At 33.9% G+C, this 17144-nt stretch overlaps 1 protein-coding gene across 1 annotated transcript; it reads right to left on the bottom strand.

Annotated features, from left to right (window-relative positions):
- Window positions 1-257: 257 nt before the first annotated feature.
- On the bottom strand, window positions 258-676 carry LOC119645177. The gene has a single exon (XM_038045198.1). It carries the CDS (start codon window positions 639-641, stop codon window positions 258-260), a length of 384 nt encoding a protein of 127 aa, XP_037901126.1. The 5' UTR covers window positions 642-676.
- Between the last annotated feature and the right edge of the window lie 16468 nt (window positions 677-17144).

The raw sequence follows: 17144 nt of genomic DNA, 5'->3' as shown, positions 1-17144 counted from the left end.
CCAATATTATCATTGTTATGTGTTTCAATTCAACACAACAGTGGTTACTATGGTTATTGTTTTATTATTTCTTTTGCTCTTGCCAGTTGATGTTAATTATTAATAGGAATTACATCGAAAATATATTTAGAACCGAAAAATTGTCTTCTATTTTACTTAAATTCTGACGGAAGAAGGATATATATATATATATATATATACATATATATATATATATATATACATATATATATATATATATAAATATATATGAGAATCTATTGTCTTGTTAAAGCCAAAGGAATCGTGGGTTCGGGTGTTGGTCCGGGACAATTTACCATATTAAATGTTTCAGCGGTAAACTTTGCAATTTCCTCTAATTCGGAGAAGACCGCATTCTTAATTGCTGAGAGTAGAGCACCAGACCTTTCAATTATTACGCGTATTTTTTCTAGCATCTCTTGGTTGCCCTCTAAAAAGCCCACAAAATGTTGTCCATCGGGGGTAGGCTCGATTGCACCACGAATACCGGAAACTCTTGTCTGTGCTATTCGGAATATTTCCATTACCCTTTGAGGTACCATGACTTCAAGGTCGAATTGAAGTCGAAAGATTTTTGGATCTAGTGTTCCGGTATTTGCTAAAGCCGTAGATTCAGCCATTGCCAGGGGGAATCAACGAGTGCAAACGCGTCACCGATAATTTGTTTCCTTTTTTTACAACTTTTTTACTAAAACAAGAAAATTTTCATTTCTTTTTTTTATTTTTATTTTTTTTTTTTGAATTTTAAAATTTGTCAATTTTCAATTTTCAGAAGCTTAAACGATTGTGTTGTGAAATTTTGTTTCGTTTATTTTAAAATAGTCATCATGTTCAATAAATTTGAGGCAGGAAAGGTAGTAGTAGTAGGAGATAAATAATAATTTTTCGATGTTTGTTTATTTCAACTTTGTGACTTTGTTCCTTTTAATGATAAACGCAACAAAAGCTGTCACTGAAGATGTCATAGTGTAGGTGTAAACAAAGTTGCATATACGGGAAATGAATATACGTAGATGATGCATATATATATTCATCCATTGCAACAGCACTGCAATGCAGAGAAAATGAAAGCACACCTTGGCCTATCTACTATTGGAAGATGTAAATTGCCACGCCTATCTATTTATATCTGAATATATTGCCTTAAAGTAAGCAAAAAATGTATAATCGTTTAGCAAGAATGGCATGAAAAATTAAATTGCGCTACAGACAGACAGCTGTAATGATAACAGTAAGGCTGCTAAGTTGGCAGGAGTGCAACAGGCTTTTTTGTGTATTGAAAGGTTTCCGAGGACTCCAATAGTTAAAAGTTTGCGGTTTCCGCATTGGTCACAAGAACATGTAATATTTCGAGGGACCTCGGGGAAGCTTGTTTAAGGGACACAGTTTCATCCACCGTATAGACGTTACAAAGTATTAATATTGCGTCAGGGGAACATTTGCTGGCGTTGGTGTTCCAGAATTCAACTATGCTTTTCTTACATTTTACACGAGAAATGTTAATCAAAGCTTTCCAGCTAAGTTCTCTTCCTTTTCGAGCGAGTTATTAAAGAAACGTGCCTTCCAGTATTGTTGGAAAACGAAGCTTTTCTTATTGGTCAAGTTCCGGATCCTTTACTTCAATTGTGCGTTGTATTCGCACTACTTGTTAAGAGCAGGAACTGAACTCGATCATCGAGCCAAGTTAAAGCAGTTCATGATGCACGAGTCTCCTCCAATCTCACTAAACATAAAGCATAAAGCATTAGACTCAATCCCAGTTTATAAGCCATTTGTGCAGTCCCATCCATCTTAGAACAGCTTTCACTTTCTGTTACTAATGTCTGCAAAAAGGTCCGGACATCGATTACTTTCATTAGCGATTCGTCGCCGATCTTTCGATATATCGAAGTATGTTGTTGAAGGAAAAGTAGCTTAGAATGTATATATGACGTAAAACGTACGTATTCCCATGTGTTGGACAGTTCATGAAGATTCATTAACTATCATATTTCTGTATTCAATTGCCTTCGTGCGTAACTAGCCGGAGTAGTCTGGCCAGTCTGGCCAGGCAAAACAGTTCCTAGTTCACTTTCAACACGGATATGCTTTTTTGCGAAAACGGCTACTCGCAATCAAGTGACAAAAGTCTTTAGCTGCTTGTCAATTACAGAATGTAGATCTTACATCTGTTACTACGACATATTTTATGGCTTATATATATGGTGCTTTGACATAACTTCTTCTTCTTCTTCTTCTTCTTCGCATTTGTTAGGCCTTCTTTGTTCGCTTTATGTTTTCACATGGCCGTGTCATGTGCTTAAGAAATTCACGGAAGGTAGGGGTATGTCAACTTCTACGCATCAAGTACCCCATACGAGGAGCAGAATTGTGATTGCAAATTTAAAAAAAAAAAAAAATTGAAAATGTTTGCAATATCCTCACTTCTTCCTTATGCTCCGATATTTATCCTGCCATAGCATATGATGGTTAGTTAGTTTGACAGTCTCTACCTTTTGCACAGTGAAGCTTTTGCACAGTGTACATTTAATGGCAAATTTTGCGCGCTGGAAAACTCACCTTGCAAGGTATGATCATCCAAGGTGCTACAATCCCCACTGCATAATAAAACCGTTTAATCTATTAACTCATTAAAAACTTTCCTTATTTAGATAAAATTTCTTTCTAACGTTTACTTGAGTAGGTTTTTTTGATTGCGTACGTATCCCATCGAAGCGTTAAAAAACTTTCCAAATGTCTCTTGAATGCATATATGCATATCAGCAATACTCAAACTTAATCGACTGAGTCATTTTTATGTATATTTATTTTTTCAATTTCTTCGCTACGTTTTAAAACAAGCAAACAGGCTCTCATACATTCTCCGCCTTTTTTACATTCACTGTCGTGCTTTCATTGTTAATATTGCCTTAGCACCACCAGAAAAAGTTACGTAGAAAGAATTAGATTAGGGATTCCTCGCTCTCACAATTGTTTCGGTCATTACTCGTTGCATGTTGTTGATAAAAGCAGGCAAACGGGTTTCATATTTTTTGTATGTGCGGACATATCAAGGCCACGAGGCTAGGAACAAAATTATATAATTGATCTAAAGTTTTTTTTTTTTTTTTTGTATTTAGAAAAGCTAGACCGATATTAATCACTCGTCAAGACTATTTATGTCTAGATATAAATTAATGCAAGTAAATCGTCTCGTATGCATCGTCGAACGCCAATAAAACTTTTCTTTCGGAGACTTTTTCTAATACATTCATTCTAATTTGAATTATATAACTGCTGTTGATTCAACATGATCTATGATCCCGACAATCCTTAATTTAAAAGGATGTAAGCTAACTTGGAACATTTCACTATAAGTGAGATGTTTAAGTAATGAATAATAACGACCGAGCTCTTAAGTTGACCGACGGAAACGAATTGTGAGATTTCGTACAAGAACAAAGGCAAAGTATCTTTGGAAGCGTTACATAAATTCCGGCAATCATTTTATTTACTGTAAAACAAAAAAAAAAAAAAAAAAGTGCCTATATAAAAATGCCGACACACTAACTTGGAATAAATAAAAAATAATATAATACTTATAACATCGATGTATAAATAAAGTAAACCACGCTTGCTTGCCTTCATTCGTTCCCTTAGTTCGTCCGCATGAATTTAGATAGCGAAGCACACAATCAAGGATAAACAAGAAAGGATAATTGCATCATTCCCTGGCATGGATCAGGCTGGAATAGTATTCACGTATAATATAGCTGTGCAAAGTGTCATTTAAACTATATGAAGAGATCATCAAACGTATGTATGCACGAGATCAGTGCACAAGCTATCAACTGGCAATCCCTATGTAAAATCCAACTCGTCGCTGCAATAAAATAATTAAGTTGGCTTAGTCGGCGAATAGTTGACATAGTTTATGAATAAATGAAGAGAAGTAAACTAAACAGCGCTATGCGAGCAATTGTTCTTTGACATACAAGTAGTAATCGCGTTAATATAAATATTTAAGTAAAAAATATTTGTATAACCATCACCGAAGGATGAGAGGTATACACACACAAAGTATACATATTCTTGATCAGCACCAAATTCTAAATCGATTTAGACATGTGTAATGTCTGCTGTTAACATTCAAATTTAACAGAAGCATGGGAAATTCTTGAACGCACTTTGGTATCCAAAATGGGTCAAATCGTTCAAAGGACGCGCCCACAGCACCGCGTAAGCTGAGAACACCTCCGTTTTTCAAAAGGAATGAAAAATTGATTTGTTGCCCGTTACTCATAAACTGTAGCAAATAAATGTACAAAAATTTTGATCGTATATTCTATATATATCCGTTATCTCGGAATTCAGACATTATCGATCGTATCCTCCATTGTTATAGGCCTTGCATTCAATTGAGATTATTGGTTGCAATTTTGTCTTCGTTTGACAAGAGAGAATGGTTGCTTTCACTTTGGCGTACTAACTTCATGGATACTAACTGGTCGGGGCTACGTCAACAACGACAAATCGGCATAGAGCTTAATTTCGAGGTCGTCCTAATGAATATGACAAGTCGACAGTTTGTGCTTTGCAATATATATATATATATATATATATATATATATATATATGTGTATATATATGCAAGCATATTCCATATACGTTCTCTATGACTTTTTCAACTGCTACAATCATAAAAGTGTCATTAATCAGTTGATTAATGCATTGATTGCTATATCGCCTTGAGGTTGGTTACACATACATATCGAGGCTCAATGTCATTATTTATCAATAGACATTATGGCTGCTCGAAACGAAATCTCTAAGGAATTTAAACATGAATTAATAAATAAATAATATTGACGAGATAACAATAACAGAACAGAAAGAAAAAGTATAAAATAACAATGGCAGCAACAACAATACAATGAAAATAAAATTACGAAGAACTTTTCATACAATGAAATAGACTTTCCGGTCGTTGGAGAGCGTCAAATATACAAATACCGAATAAAATGCCATTTATAAATAAATTTTCTAATGATCGTCGAACTATTGTGACATTGAATTCAATGGCTTAGAGCATCAGCAGCAGTAAAATATTTCACACTGTTTACCATTATCGAAGCGTTTATTATGACGGCTGAGACTGGCTATAATTTGAAGTTATAGATATTCTATTTGTGTGTGTTTGTGTGTGTGTGTGTACGCATGCAAACATATACACTAGTTACGGTAGCAGTTATCTATTATTACAGAAAGAGTTCATTAAGTTTGAAAATCAGGAAATGTTAAATTTGCACCTGGATGCTAGACTAAAAACTAACAAGTGATTGACTGCTTGACTGACTGACTGACTTACTGAGTAACATTAATGGTCTGAGATTGTGTGTGCGTGACAAAAGACACTGCTAACCAATATCAATAGTAAAAATTCCTCTACAACCTATTCTTTTACTTGAAATGTTTGTAATTTTCTTCTACACTTATTCTTACAAAAAAAAAAAAAAAAAAAAAATTAAAAAAAAACAAGAAAAAGCAAAAGGTATATTAATTTGATCATTCCGTTTGTAATTCTTTTTCGTCCTATCGCAAAGCTGCCATCCTTAGAAGTACTACATACACAGGCGATCACATTTCATAAACATTTTGAAATTCAATTTCTTTCGTTTTCTCATGCTCAGACATTTGCCTGTAATCGAATGATTATCCCTTCATTAAAAGGACCAATATTTTTAGGTTGTCTAAGGAATAAAAAAAAATAAATAAATAAAAATATGTAAAATATTTTCTCGTATACTGTGTAGCGTTAAACAGATTCCTTTTTGGGGAATTTTCCAAGTTTTAATATATAATAGACGAAAAGAGAGAGAGAGAGAGGGAGAGAGAGAGAGGGAGAGAGAGAGAGGGAGAGAGAGAGAGAGAGAGATAGAGCTGAAAGTAAGTACATGAACTTCTTGCTACTTCTCCGCTATTACGCATGAAAAATGCTTAGGCCATTTGGGTGCGTATACGGTAGTGGTTTTTAATTTTGCAGCTAGACGTATATCTGGAAATGTTGACAATCGAGCCATACACAGTCGCTTTTAGCGATACTTATACAGTCGGTGATGGGTGCCCATCATTCTCTCAAATCCTGTACATCGTACTTGCTTTTTCCTTTCTTTTCTCTTCTTTTTTCTTTTCTTTTCTTTTTTTTTTTTTTTTTTTTTTTTTTTTTTTTTTTTAAGGTTCAACATTGTGCGTGTCAGAGTTTATTTTCTTGGTCATCGTGGTAGAAATTCACTTACCTTCCTCTCTTTCAGCCGACTATACTTTCTTTTTGTAATTATTTGCGTTTTTGTATCGGTGAGAACAGTTTCGTATGCATTCGTATGCATATATGTGTGTAAAAAAAATTTTTTTTTTTCTTGACAACAGCTTCCGTATTCGCACACATGATGGGAATATATTTGGATATATATGTGTGTCGCTTATTTCACTTCTCTAACTGTTTGTTTAATTTGTTATATTTTATTATTTGTTGTTGGTTTTTTTATTTTTTTTTCTTCGAACTCATAATTAAAATAATTGTACTAGTTATCTATGTATACAAATGTGTTGTTGTTGTTGTTGTTGTTAGTGCATCGTTATAAAATTATGCAGATTTTAATTGTATTAAAAATATCAACAAAAAGAAAGAAAAGACAATGATAGAGATTGTCTCAACTTGCGAACAGAAACACAAATGCACACACACACACACACACATATATATATATATATATATATATATATATATATATATATGCATAGGTACGAACACCTGAGCTTAAAAGCAAACATTGCGGGTTAGCATGCAATCTGGCTGACTGGTTTGTTTGCTTTTGCTTACTTACCTATCTAACTATAACTACCATCATGCATGCATGCTAATGCGTTGTGGTGGTATGGTGGTCGTTTCTTTATTAATTTAATTAACAGCAAATTTTCTCTTTTGAATGTTTTTTAGAAAGAAAATACACATTAAAACACAGAGAAGAAATTATAAGTTATAAGCAAGTGAAAGCGTTCTAAATAATTTTCTTGCTTTTTCTATCATATTTACTTATATTTCTTCTTTTTCGATTGAAATAAAGTTCTCCAGTGAGTTAAAAAGTTAACGCATAAAAGAAGTATGGAAAATATATAAAGCTTCAATTTTGTTTCTCATTTACTTATATTTAATTTGCGCTAGCGAAGCGCAGCTAAAGTGAAAAGAGTTAAATTATACTCAAGCACACACACACACACACACTATATATATATATATATATAAAATAATTGTAAATATCTTTATATATAAATATATATATATATAAATATATATATATATATATATATGTATATGATATGTGATTTTAGATGATTCCAAGTGAAAGCATAATTATGCCAAGGACACGAAAAACCAGTTGCAGTTACGATGATTTGTTAGCCAGGATTGTGTTTGTGTTGGGGGCGGGGGGGGGGGTAAATTATACCACACACGCACACATAGCTATACATATGTTGCATGTAAATACATATATATATATATATATATATATATTCTCCTAAGTACATAGAAACATTGAAAATGACGACTTAAAAATTTCCGTTTGCTACATGTGGGAATTTCCCATTAACACGCAATTTGTTAAAACATTGTACAAGTGTGTCTGGGGTAGCATCTAATGATCATCATTAACTAGTTGTGCGTGTATACGCGTACATACATTACTTACACATGTACTGCTAATGGCTTTGGTAATATACTAAATAAGCCGACATAGTGTGAATTTCTTGCTTAAAAACATATTTCTTTCAATACAGATGAGATAGATATACTAGCAAAACTAAAAATTCAATGAAAATGAGAGCAACAGTCGTAACAACAACAATAACAACGATGACGACGACGGCAATGCATGTAATAAGGAAAACAATTTAAGGATTTTTTATTTATTCCACTAACTGCCTTAAACTTGCACGTGTAGAAATTGAAAGTCAAATAGAAGTTAAGTCAACTTCAACGATACCCTAAACCAAAACTTTAAAACTTAATTCTATTGAATGCCTATAAACGAATGCAATAAACTAAAAAATGAATAATAGTATCATTGTTGGTTGGTTGGAGAGCTCAATAATTTTTAGGTAATTTAATGACGTAATTGTGCATAAAAATATAATGAAAATTCAATGTACAAATACTTGTGCGTCCTTAAAAGGCAGCAAAAAGATAATGTTCGGGTTTGGTGGTTTCATAAGATCGTTTCTTACACGTTTGGCTTTTACATTTGCATACGAACTAAATAAAGTGAATACAAGACGTTAGTTGCAAACACTGACGATTAGTTTTAGTGATTTAAAGTTTTATGATGCCTACTATGGGATTTGAGAAGGGGAGTATTCGAGTTTAGCTTAGCTCATAAAAGCTATCATTTAATTGCAAAATATCTCAAAAGTGTTGAGATGTATATAGGGAGTTCAGGCAGGATCCTTGCTCGGCTTTAGCTAATTTCTTACATCAAAATTCGAAAAGAACAATCAACTTAACATATTGTGTCAGTTTGTAACAAAGAATGATTACGCACTGGCATCGTTACCGGAAATACGTAGAATTGTAAATATTGTATTAGCTTGTCATTTAATGCCAGTCATAGTGAAGGAATGCATTTTTTTTAAACTATGTTTTATATATGTATGTAGGTATAGTCAGGGCCAGTGTTATAAAAGATGAACTCACAGATCAGTCGCAGATACGATTTCTCTCTCCGGTGAAACCATTTACTCATTCATTAATTTATCCATAATTATGCTACCAATACAAAGAAATGCCGTGTCTTGTGTGATGTGTTTCGCTTTTATTATTACAGTTTTTTTTTTTGCGTTCTTGTTCTCTTTTCATTTCATTTCGGATAACTTGAGTGATGTGTTAAGGCCGCTACTTGATGTTTTGGGATCAGCCTTCTTACAGCACCGCAAACAAGACCTATGATGTGATTGACATTTCATGTAAGGAATTATTTAAAATACATCTATAGAGAGTTTAACATATACATACAAGCTTGCATATGCTGGCTTCATGGACTGCAGTATCAATTTTTCTTCTTTATTTTGTTTTATTGGTTTTTTTGCTCCTTTCGTTTTCGTTTTCATTTGCTTTGCTTTTTTCTTAATTCAATTGCTTTTGGCAAAAATTGTCACTTGGACATATGTGCAGATAGTGTTCCCTGCATACGCAGATCCCTAATCCCTTTCTTGTTTCTAGGAAAAAGTTCGTGGCATTTTTCTTAAATGGCTATACTGCAGCGCTTATGCGAAACGTTTCCGATCAATATGCTATGCATTTGATATAACAAAAAGTCTATGCATATCGCATTTGTGCGAGAGAATGTCGTGAACTTATTTCGTTAATCCGTTTTATTACTAGAACGTACGTGCATAAGAAATTTTCCCATCAAGCGAAAGAGCCAAAAAAAAAAAAAAAAAAAAAAAAAGAAGAACAATCGCTTCTTCTTGTTTTTTCTGTTCTAAATTCTACTTTAAAAAGTTTTCGGTCGGACGTACTATGCATCTATAAATTAATTTTCAATGTTGCTTTTGTTGTTGTTGTTGTTGAGTTTTTTCTCATTTCTCTTTTTATTTTTGTGTTGGTTTGTTAAAAAATTTCCAAATCCATCTGTCGACCATGTGGTCGATCTCCGATGTTTATTTAAATTAAACTCCGCCAATAATATCTGTTCTAGCGATGTGTTATCTAGCGAGGCAAAAAAAAAAAAAGAACCCAGAAAAAAAGCGCTTTAAAGAGAAAATAAAAAACATAAACGCTGTCTAGTCAATGACACCGTATGAAGTTGACAGTTTACCGTACCTCTTCTTAGCAATTTTTCATTTTCTTTTTTTTCTTGCAAATTACTTAAGAATTCAATTCAAATTTACGCCCATTTACTCTTCTTCCTTTTTCATTCTTCTTATTTATTTATTTATTTATTTTTTTTTTCTTTTATTACTTTTTTTTTTTAATTTTTGCAAATATTTTACTTAGGAAGAAAACTGCACTTGAGTTTCATGGTCTATCACTTAGAGTACTTGTGTGCTGCAAATCAGTCAGTCGATGTTTGTTTATAGCAGAGATTCCCAAAAGTGTTTATTGGCGTGGTAGGAGTCCTTTACCTTTACGAGCTTGTGCTTATTTTTGAAAAATTTTTAATTTACGTTGAACGGGGAAAATTGTTGCACATATTTTTTTGGTTAACTTAATGGATGGTTTGCACGCTCCAGTATACGTAAGAAAATGTGATTATCACATTGGGGAACTGACATAATTCCTATTGGGAAGCTATAGGATCTTGATTTGGGACTATTCTGAGCAGGTAGCTAGCAGGTATCTTGGCAAAGCATTTATGTGCATTTAAAAGTGTTTCACTTGTGTGGCTTTATCGAGACAACCATTGATTAGATGCGAAGCTAAGGACGGTTCGAACGGAGCCAATGTCTGTGCTCAGAACTTGAAAGCCTATACTGGAGATTTTGATGAAAATGTTCATTGGCAATTGCGCTATAGAAGCCATAGACTTTCTGATCGTTTTCCCTATCATTTCGTAGCACGCATAATGCAACAAGTTTGATTTCGTTTTTGACGACAGCAGGAAATGAGGTAATTTCGATTGTAAATCTTCGAGTGACAGAATTTTCGAACGCGCACTTTGTAGCTGAGAGATTGAAAACGAACGGTAGAAAATAACAATGAAAAATTGTTTGTAATAAAAAAATAAATAAATTTGTTACCATTTTTTGTCGTCAGTTTGCAATATATAAATAAATATACACACATTAGGTAGTCCGAAAATTTCTTGCGATTTCTACTGGCACCAGATCTACTCTGCTGCAAAGCACAGATTTAATTACCTCAGGCGGCAATGTTATTGCAGATACCTTCAGTTGATAAAATTCTCACCGCTTACCTGTTCTCCTAAATATTTTTTTATAAGTTTGCCAACTTCAAATAATCCTTGCAGGTTTCTTTCAAGGGTCCGAGTCCTCTGGTGATATTGAAACCCCAAGTCTCTTTGCTGAATTGTTCCGAAGAGATTTTTCAAATATTGATTCCATGATTTAACAGTCCAGTATCCATATCGGACCCTTAAAACGGGTTCGGTTACTAGCTTAGTTATTTCAGAAAATGTCGACTTACGTGATTTGAGGTCTCCAAAAAATAGTTGTGCGCCCAGGCCTGATGGATTCCATCATGTATACTCAAATCGTGCTTTGGCGAGCTATCTGGCGTTATTTCAAAGATTGCTAATGTCCTTGAAATTCGGTGTTTTCCCTTTTGTGTAGGAAGAGTAGTTTCTTTATTTCGCTTCACATATGTGCGAACAGACATCACGTTGAGAACTATAGAGGCATTGCCAAATTGGGTGCCTTATCGTTTTGGTATTCAGGATTTAACTTGTGCCATCAAATCTTATATTTCTTCATTTCAGGATGGTTTTCTGAAATCAAGGTCAACTGTTAACAATCTCTTAGAGTTTATTTGCCATGTTCTCAGGGGTTTTTCTTGTGGCTCTCGAACGGATTTGCGTAGTGACGCGTTTGACTAAGTTACCCATAACTTATTGACCCTCAAACTCCACGTGCTCGGCTTCTCTTTGCACTTAATGAAATGGATAAACTGCATAACAGATGATTGATAGTTTTGCTTGACTGCATCACTTCGCTGGAGTGTCCCGTGACGACTGGGATTCCTTAAAGCAGCCATTTAGGTCTCCTTTTGTTGATTCTGCACAGTAATGATTTCAGCATTAAAAGTCATTCAATGCTAAGTATTTCATCGATTCATACAAGTTGCAAAACGCAGATTCGTTCATCGATCTAGGAATTTTATTCGAGCAACAATTACATTTCAATTTGCATATTGAGTTTTCTTTAAGTAAACCTAGTTCGGCGCTTGCTTTCATTAAGAGACAATTCCAATTATAAGGAACCAAGAGAACATTGCGACTACGTGCGAGAACGATTCGATTATAGCGACGAGGTTCCATTATCTTCGATACAGCCGTAGAACTATCGTAAGCAACAAATCCTGGGAAAGTTGGCTTAAAATAAAATTTAAAGTATGTGATAAGAGATGATAGTGACAACAGTTTTGACAGATTCGGTGGAATCAGTTACCCGAAGCCTTACCCCAAATGAAATACTATTTTGAAAAAAGACTATTGGCATTTGATTGCCAATAGGTTGGTAAATTCTGCTCAAAGATTCATAAAATTGAAAAGGTTGACTCTATTCTAAAACAAATTAGAAATTTTGTTGTTGTTATAAACTTTATCATCATCCTTACCTGCTTCATCTTGTTCTTTGTTTTTTCCCTTTTATATTATTGTAAAACATATGTGTATTTTTAGGATCAGTTAGATGTAAAGAAAAACCCAAATAAATGAAAAAAATGTGGTCTTAAATCAATCTTTTATATACAACTGTGTTGCATTATGTCAAAATTGTTAAATAAAAAAAAGAAAAAAAAAAAGAAGGTAAGTAAGACTTTTCAGTGAGTAAACCTACAATTGTCAACAGCAGTTGCAAGGAAAAATATTAAAAAATTCCTTTTCTCATTTCGAGTAAAAGATTCTCTTAAAACCGTATCGTAGTTTATTTATGTACATCGTAAAAACACGAAAGTAGAAAGAACTTTTTTTCGATTAGCAGATATTGATCACTTTGCCTATGACTGATATAAAGCAAAGTCGATGAGTTGAAGTTGAAGAGACGATAGTCACAAAGACGATAACTAACGATAACATTTATTAATAAACTCGTAGTGATCTTAACGATATCATAATTACCTTATGGTAGGCCCATGTATCGCTGACGTTCGAAATACGTTCGAAAATAAAAGTCGTTGCCGACTGCCTTAATAATAATCTTTTCATTTTCTTCATTTATTAAGTGACTATAGAGTTATAGGCCTATTACCTAATTACATAGATACATTTGATGTGCAAAAAAAGAACATAAGTGAGTAGAAAAGTCAGTTAGACGGCTGCAGCTGTAATCATCAGGCAAAGTTTCTTCTGAACGTATTTAAAGAATCATCAAAGGATTTCGCACTCAGTGATGACACATTCCAATATCTAGCAACACGAACAGTGAAAGATCGTTACGCTGCTCAATTAGAGAGATATGGTATTAATATGAAAACGTTTCTATTCGATCTAGAGAATGGCAATCGTTCTCTTTCAAGGCTTGAGAGCATCGAGATTGAATGATTTTGTAGAGGTAGCTAAGCAACCTGAACTTTAGAAAATCGGGAAAGAAGAATTTTAAGCAAGCATGAACCAAGGAGGAAATGTGGTATCGAAGTTTAACGTGCGCAACGATATGATTAACTTTTTTGTAATTGCTTTGCTCGAACGCCACTATACGCTAGATATACCTGCTTGGGAGCTATGATCGATTTACACGTGGCTCTTTGACCCATCTGATGACGTATTTGACCGCTGACCTATCCTGAATTAGACTTTCAGCAAAAATAATCCAAACTAAAATAATATTTAAAATGTTTTCAATGGAAAAATTTTTCAACCAAAGCTATCGAGTAAGTTCATTTCGCGGTTGACATTAGAATTTGTGAGCTCGTCATGTTTAGAGATTTTTTTTGAAAATATCTTTTACACGTTTTGCATATGTTTTAGTTAATTAGACCGAATTGAAACAAGTTCATAAAATGCTTTACTCACAAAGAAAGTGTAAAAAAGTTTTTTTTGTTCCTTCTCGCTTGCTCTTCATACGCATTTATATAAAAAATGCGTATTTACAGTAAGCATATGCATTTACTTCTGCGAATGACAGCTTAATGTCATATCGTTAAAATATTAACGGATTATAATCAATTCTGTAAAATTACAAGACAACAACAAATACCATACAACGATTATAAATACATGAATATCATTAACACTTATATCGCTGCCGTGAAAACACGTAAGAACCGTACTTTTAACTGTCACAGAATTTTAGCGAACAATTCACAATTGCCTGTTAAATGATATGATTTTAAAAATGAATTTCATTCAAAACCTTATGAAGAACGCAGGTAATCATGTCCGGTCTTAGAATTCTTCGCTGAAAGCGGCCGTCAATCAGTGTATACTTAAAGAGGAAAGGGGAGGCGCAAATTAAAAATTCCAAAAGCATTCCTTACGCCGTATTCTTGTGTTGTCACTTACTCACTCATCTTGCTGTTACCTGTATATCACACAACAAACTACCGCGATTTGAACGCCTTTGGGACAGCTAGCCAACAGTAATCTCTTCTACCGTACCTGATATCTCCTTTTTTAAGTTGAGCATTCACACAAACACCACCCCCTTTCTCCACTCCTCCCTTTCCCCAAAAAACCTTCCTAATGACTACCGTGGGCTCACATATACACACGTATAGCCGATATCCCCCTGTGTGGCTGATCATAGCAAAAAAAAAAAAAAAAAAAACAAAATTTATGGTTTATGTGATGATAATATTCGCGGATTTAGATGCCCGTACGACTTTTCGTAAGGAAAAATTTCATGATTTGTTTTGTTATCGTATCTTAAAGTTTTAACGATTCTGTAACAACTAGTCGAGACACATTTGAGCAATTGTTACGCTTTTTACGATTCCTGGCGCTTTTATGGCTCAGTCAAAAATAGTTGCTTCAGATACCATTGTATATTATATATATTTTATGTATAAATCATTTATTGTGACGAAAGCTTAAAACCTCACATATGATATGTGCACTTAGTTAGTCCGCGTGTGTTGCCATGTTCCCATTTAGGTAAAAAAAGTGAATTCACAGCAAACAAAAGCTTCTTTACATCTTATCTCTTAATTGATTTAGCGGTACGTCCGGAACTAAGGCGAAGCTTTTTTGATTTTATGCCATTACATGAAAATGTTGTGATTCCAAATTCTTTCAAAGGGTTATACAACTTCCTTGCCCCTTAACAACTAATAAAGATAAAGTTTCCCCCAATTAAAGGACTTTAAAGACATCTACAGACATCGGGTGCGAGTTATTGCGTTTAGAACCCAAAAATTAGACGCAGTATGGGCGAAGAGCTTAGTGTTGAGAAAATGAGTCTTTCTCTAATATTGAAAATATACGTATATATACATTAGTGAGAGTTGAGAGGTGAAGTGAAAGTTTATGCTGCATTTTCACTTGCTTGCTGCACTGGATTGCAGTCAATAATTTAATAGTCTGCAGCTCGATGTTCTTTAGTGGGTTTAAGCTGTCATAAGCAGACCTTACGATAAGAGAATTTAGTACCAAACTAATTTTATTGCTCTTTTTCTAGACACGGAATCTATTGGATTGAGCATGTATTACGTCACTTGTCTTATTTTCATGAATTTCATCAGATGATAAGTTCACAACCGTAAAAATTGTGTGAAATATATTATGCCCGAAATGCCGAGTGTAGCTATGCATCTGTCAAATGTCAAAGCAGATGAATCGATTAAATATTGTGCTTTCATAGGAAGCATATTGATATGACAAACAACGCTTATGGGTAGTATTTGGCGGCATCTCTTTACACTTTACCCACATATAAGCTGGAAAGACTTCTGGAGCAGCTATTCGATCTTGGCTAAGTTATTATTAATTTTTTTTTTTCGATCTTAAAAAGGATGAACGTGAATGTAGTAACACTGATCAAAGGAACAAGTGTCTCTTTGCGTGTCAATTGCTCGCACAACGATCGTATTGCTCGTATTGGCCTTGATCTTCTTTAATTTGGTCGCAGAGACACAAGAAGTAAAAAACATTTTACGCGAGTAAGTTTTCCTTCCTTCATTTTATCACAGTCATACACACACACGTACAGGCGATGCATAGACATAGTAACGCGGGCAGCAGAGGCAGAGTGAGTATAAATTCGCAAATGATCCTAGCAAGTGTATGCAATTGTTAAGATGTGTATGCGAAATATTATCATTTCATAATATATTATTTTGTTGTTGTATTTGTTGTAAATTGTATTTAATTTAAAGTATAAATATTATTAAAATTTTTATCCAACCATTCATTTTTAATCACACATGAAATCCATTTGAAGTAACAATGATTGTTTTATTTATTTTATATATTTGTATGCGCAATATGTGCTTGTATATGTTTTGTAAGTCTATATGTGAGTCCAGACATGGTGTGCAATCGAAATATTAATGAAAATTCGATTGAAATTATAACAAAATGTATATGAAATCCTTAACAAACAAATAAATGCATAAAAACAAGTAAGAAAATTATGTTTGGTCGTGACCGAATCCATTATACCCATCACCGTTATCCTAAAAAAGATGAAAACAGTAAAAGAATTAAATATCCATGCTCTATAATATATAGTGGGCGCCAGTTGATTTCTTCTGTTTTGAAAAAGCAAGTTGTTCTCGGACAGCGCTGTGCATGTTGTAGGCGAGTCCTGGGAAAAACTTGCAATTTGTAGGCGATATCTTCATTTTCGGTAACGGGAAACTGCTTACTCCCGATATTAAATAATTGTACAGACGGACAGATGGACACACGCACAGACAAACATATTTAGATGCATCCTAAATTGCAAGCAGGCCTAAGAATTGATGTAGTTTATGGTGTTCTGAGACTTGTCCCGCGCACTATAAAGGTATTGAGAAAATAATTAAATTTTGATACAGTATTACATCGGGTAAAAGTAGTCACTTTTTACCATTTTCTTGCAGCTGCTTGCATATTTTGTCAAGTATGGAGAGATATATGCAAGATAGAAGCAAGAAAGCAATTTTTTATTTCTTTCGAAAGACAGAGGCGCTCTCAGTTTACGCGGTACTGTGAGCATGTTCTCTGATCGACTTGGCCCATTTTGAATATTCTCTTGTGTACGAGAACGTTCATTATTTCTGCCAAATATGCAGTTAATAGATTCATTTTTGCGTCCAGGGGAATGTTTACAAGACACATTACATAAGCGGACATACCTAAATCAATTTAGAATTTGATGCTGATCAAGAATATATATATATATATATATATATATGTTGTGGGATCTCTGAGGTTTACTTCTAAACAAACGTGCAAACGTTTTGACAAACTGAATATACCGCTTATCCTTCG

This window comes from Glossina fuscipes, unplaced genomic scaffold (assembly GCF_014805625.2).
Source record: "Glossina fuscipes isolate IAEA_lab_2018 unplaced genomic scaffold, Yale_Gfus_2 0, whole genome shotgun sequence".
NCBI lineage: Eukaryota > Metazoa > Arthropoda > Insecta > Diptera > Glossinidae > Glossina > Glossina fuscipes.
The sequence above is the reverse complement of the archived record's forward strand: the minus strand, read 5'-3'. Positions and strand labels throughout refer to the sequence as shown.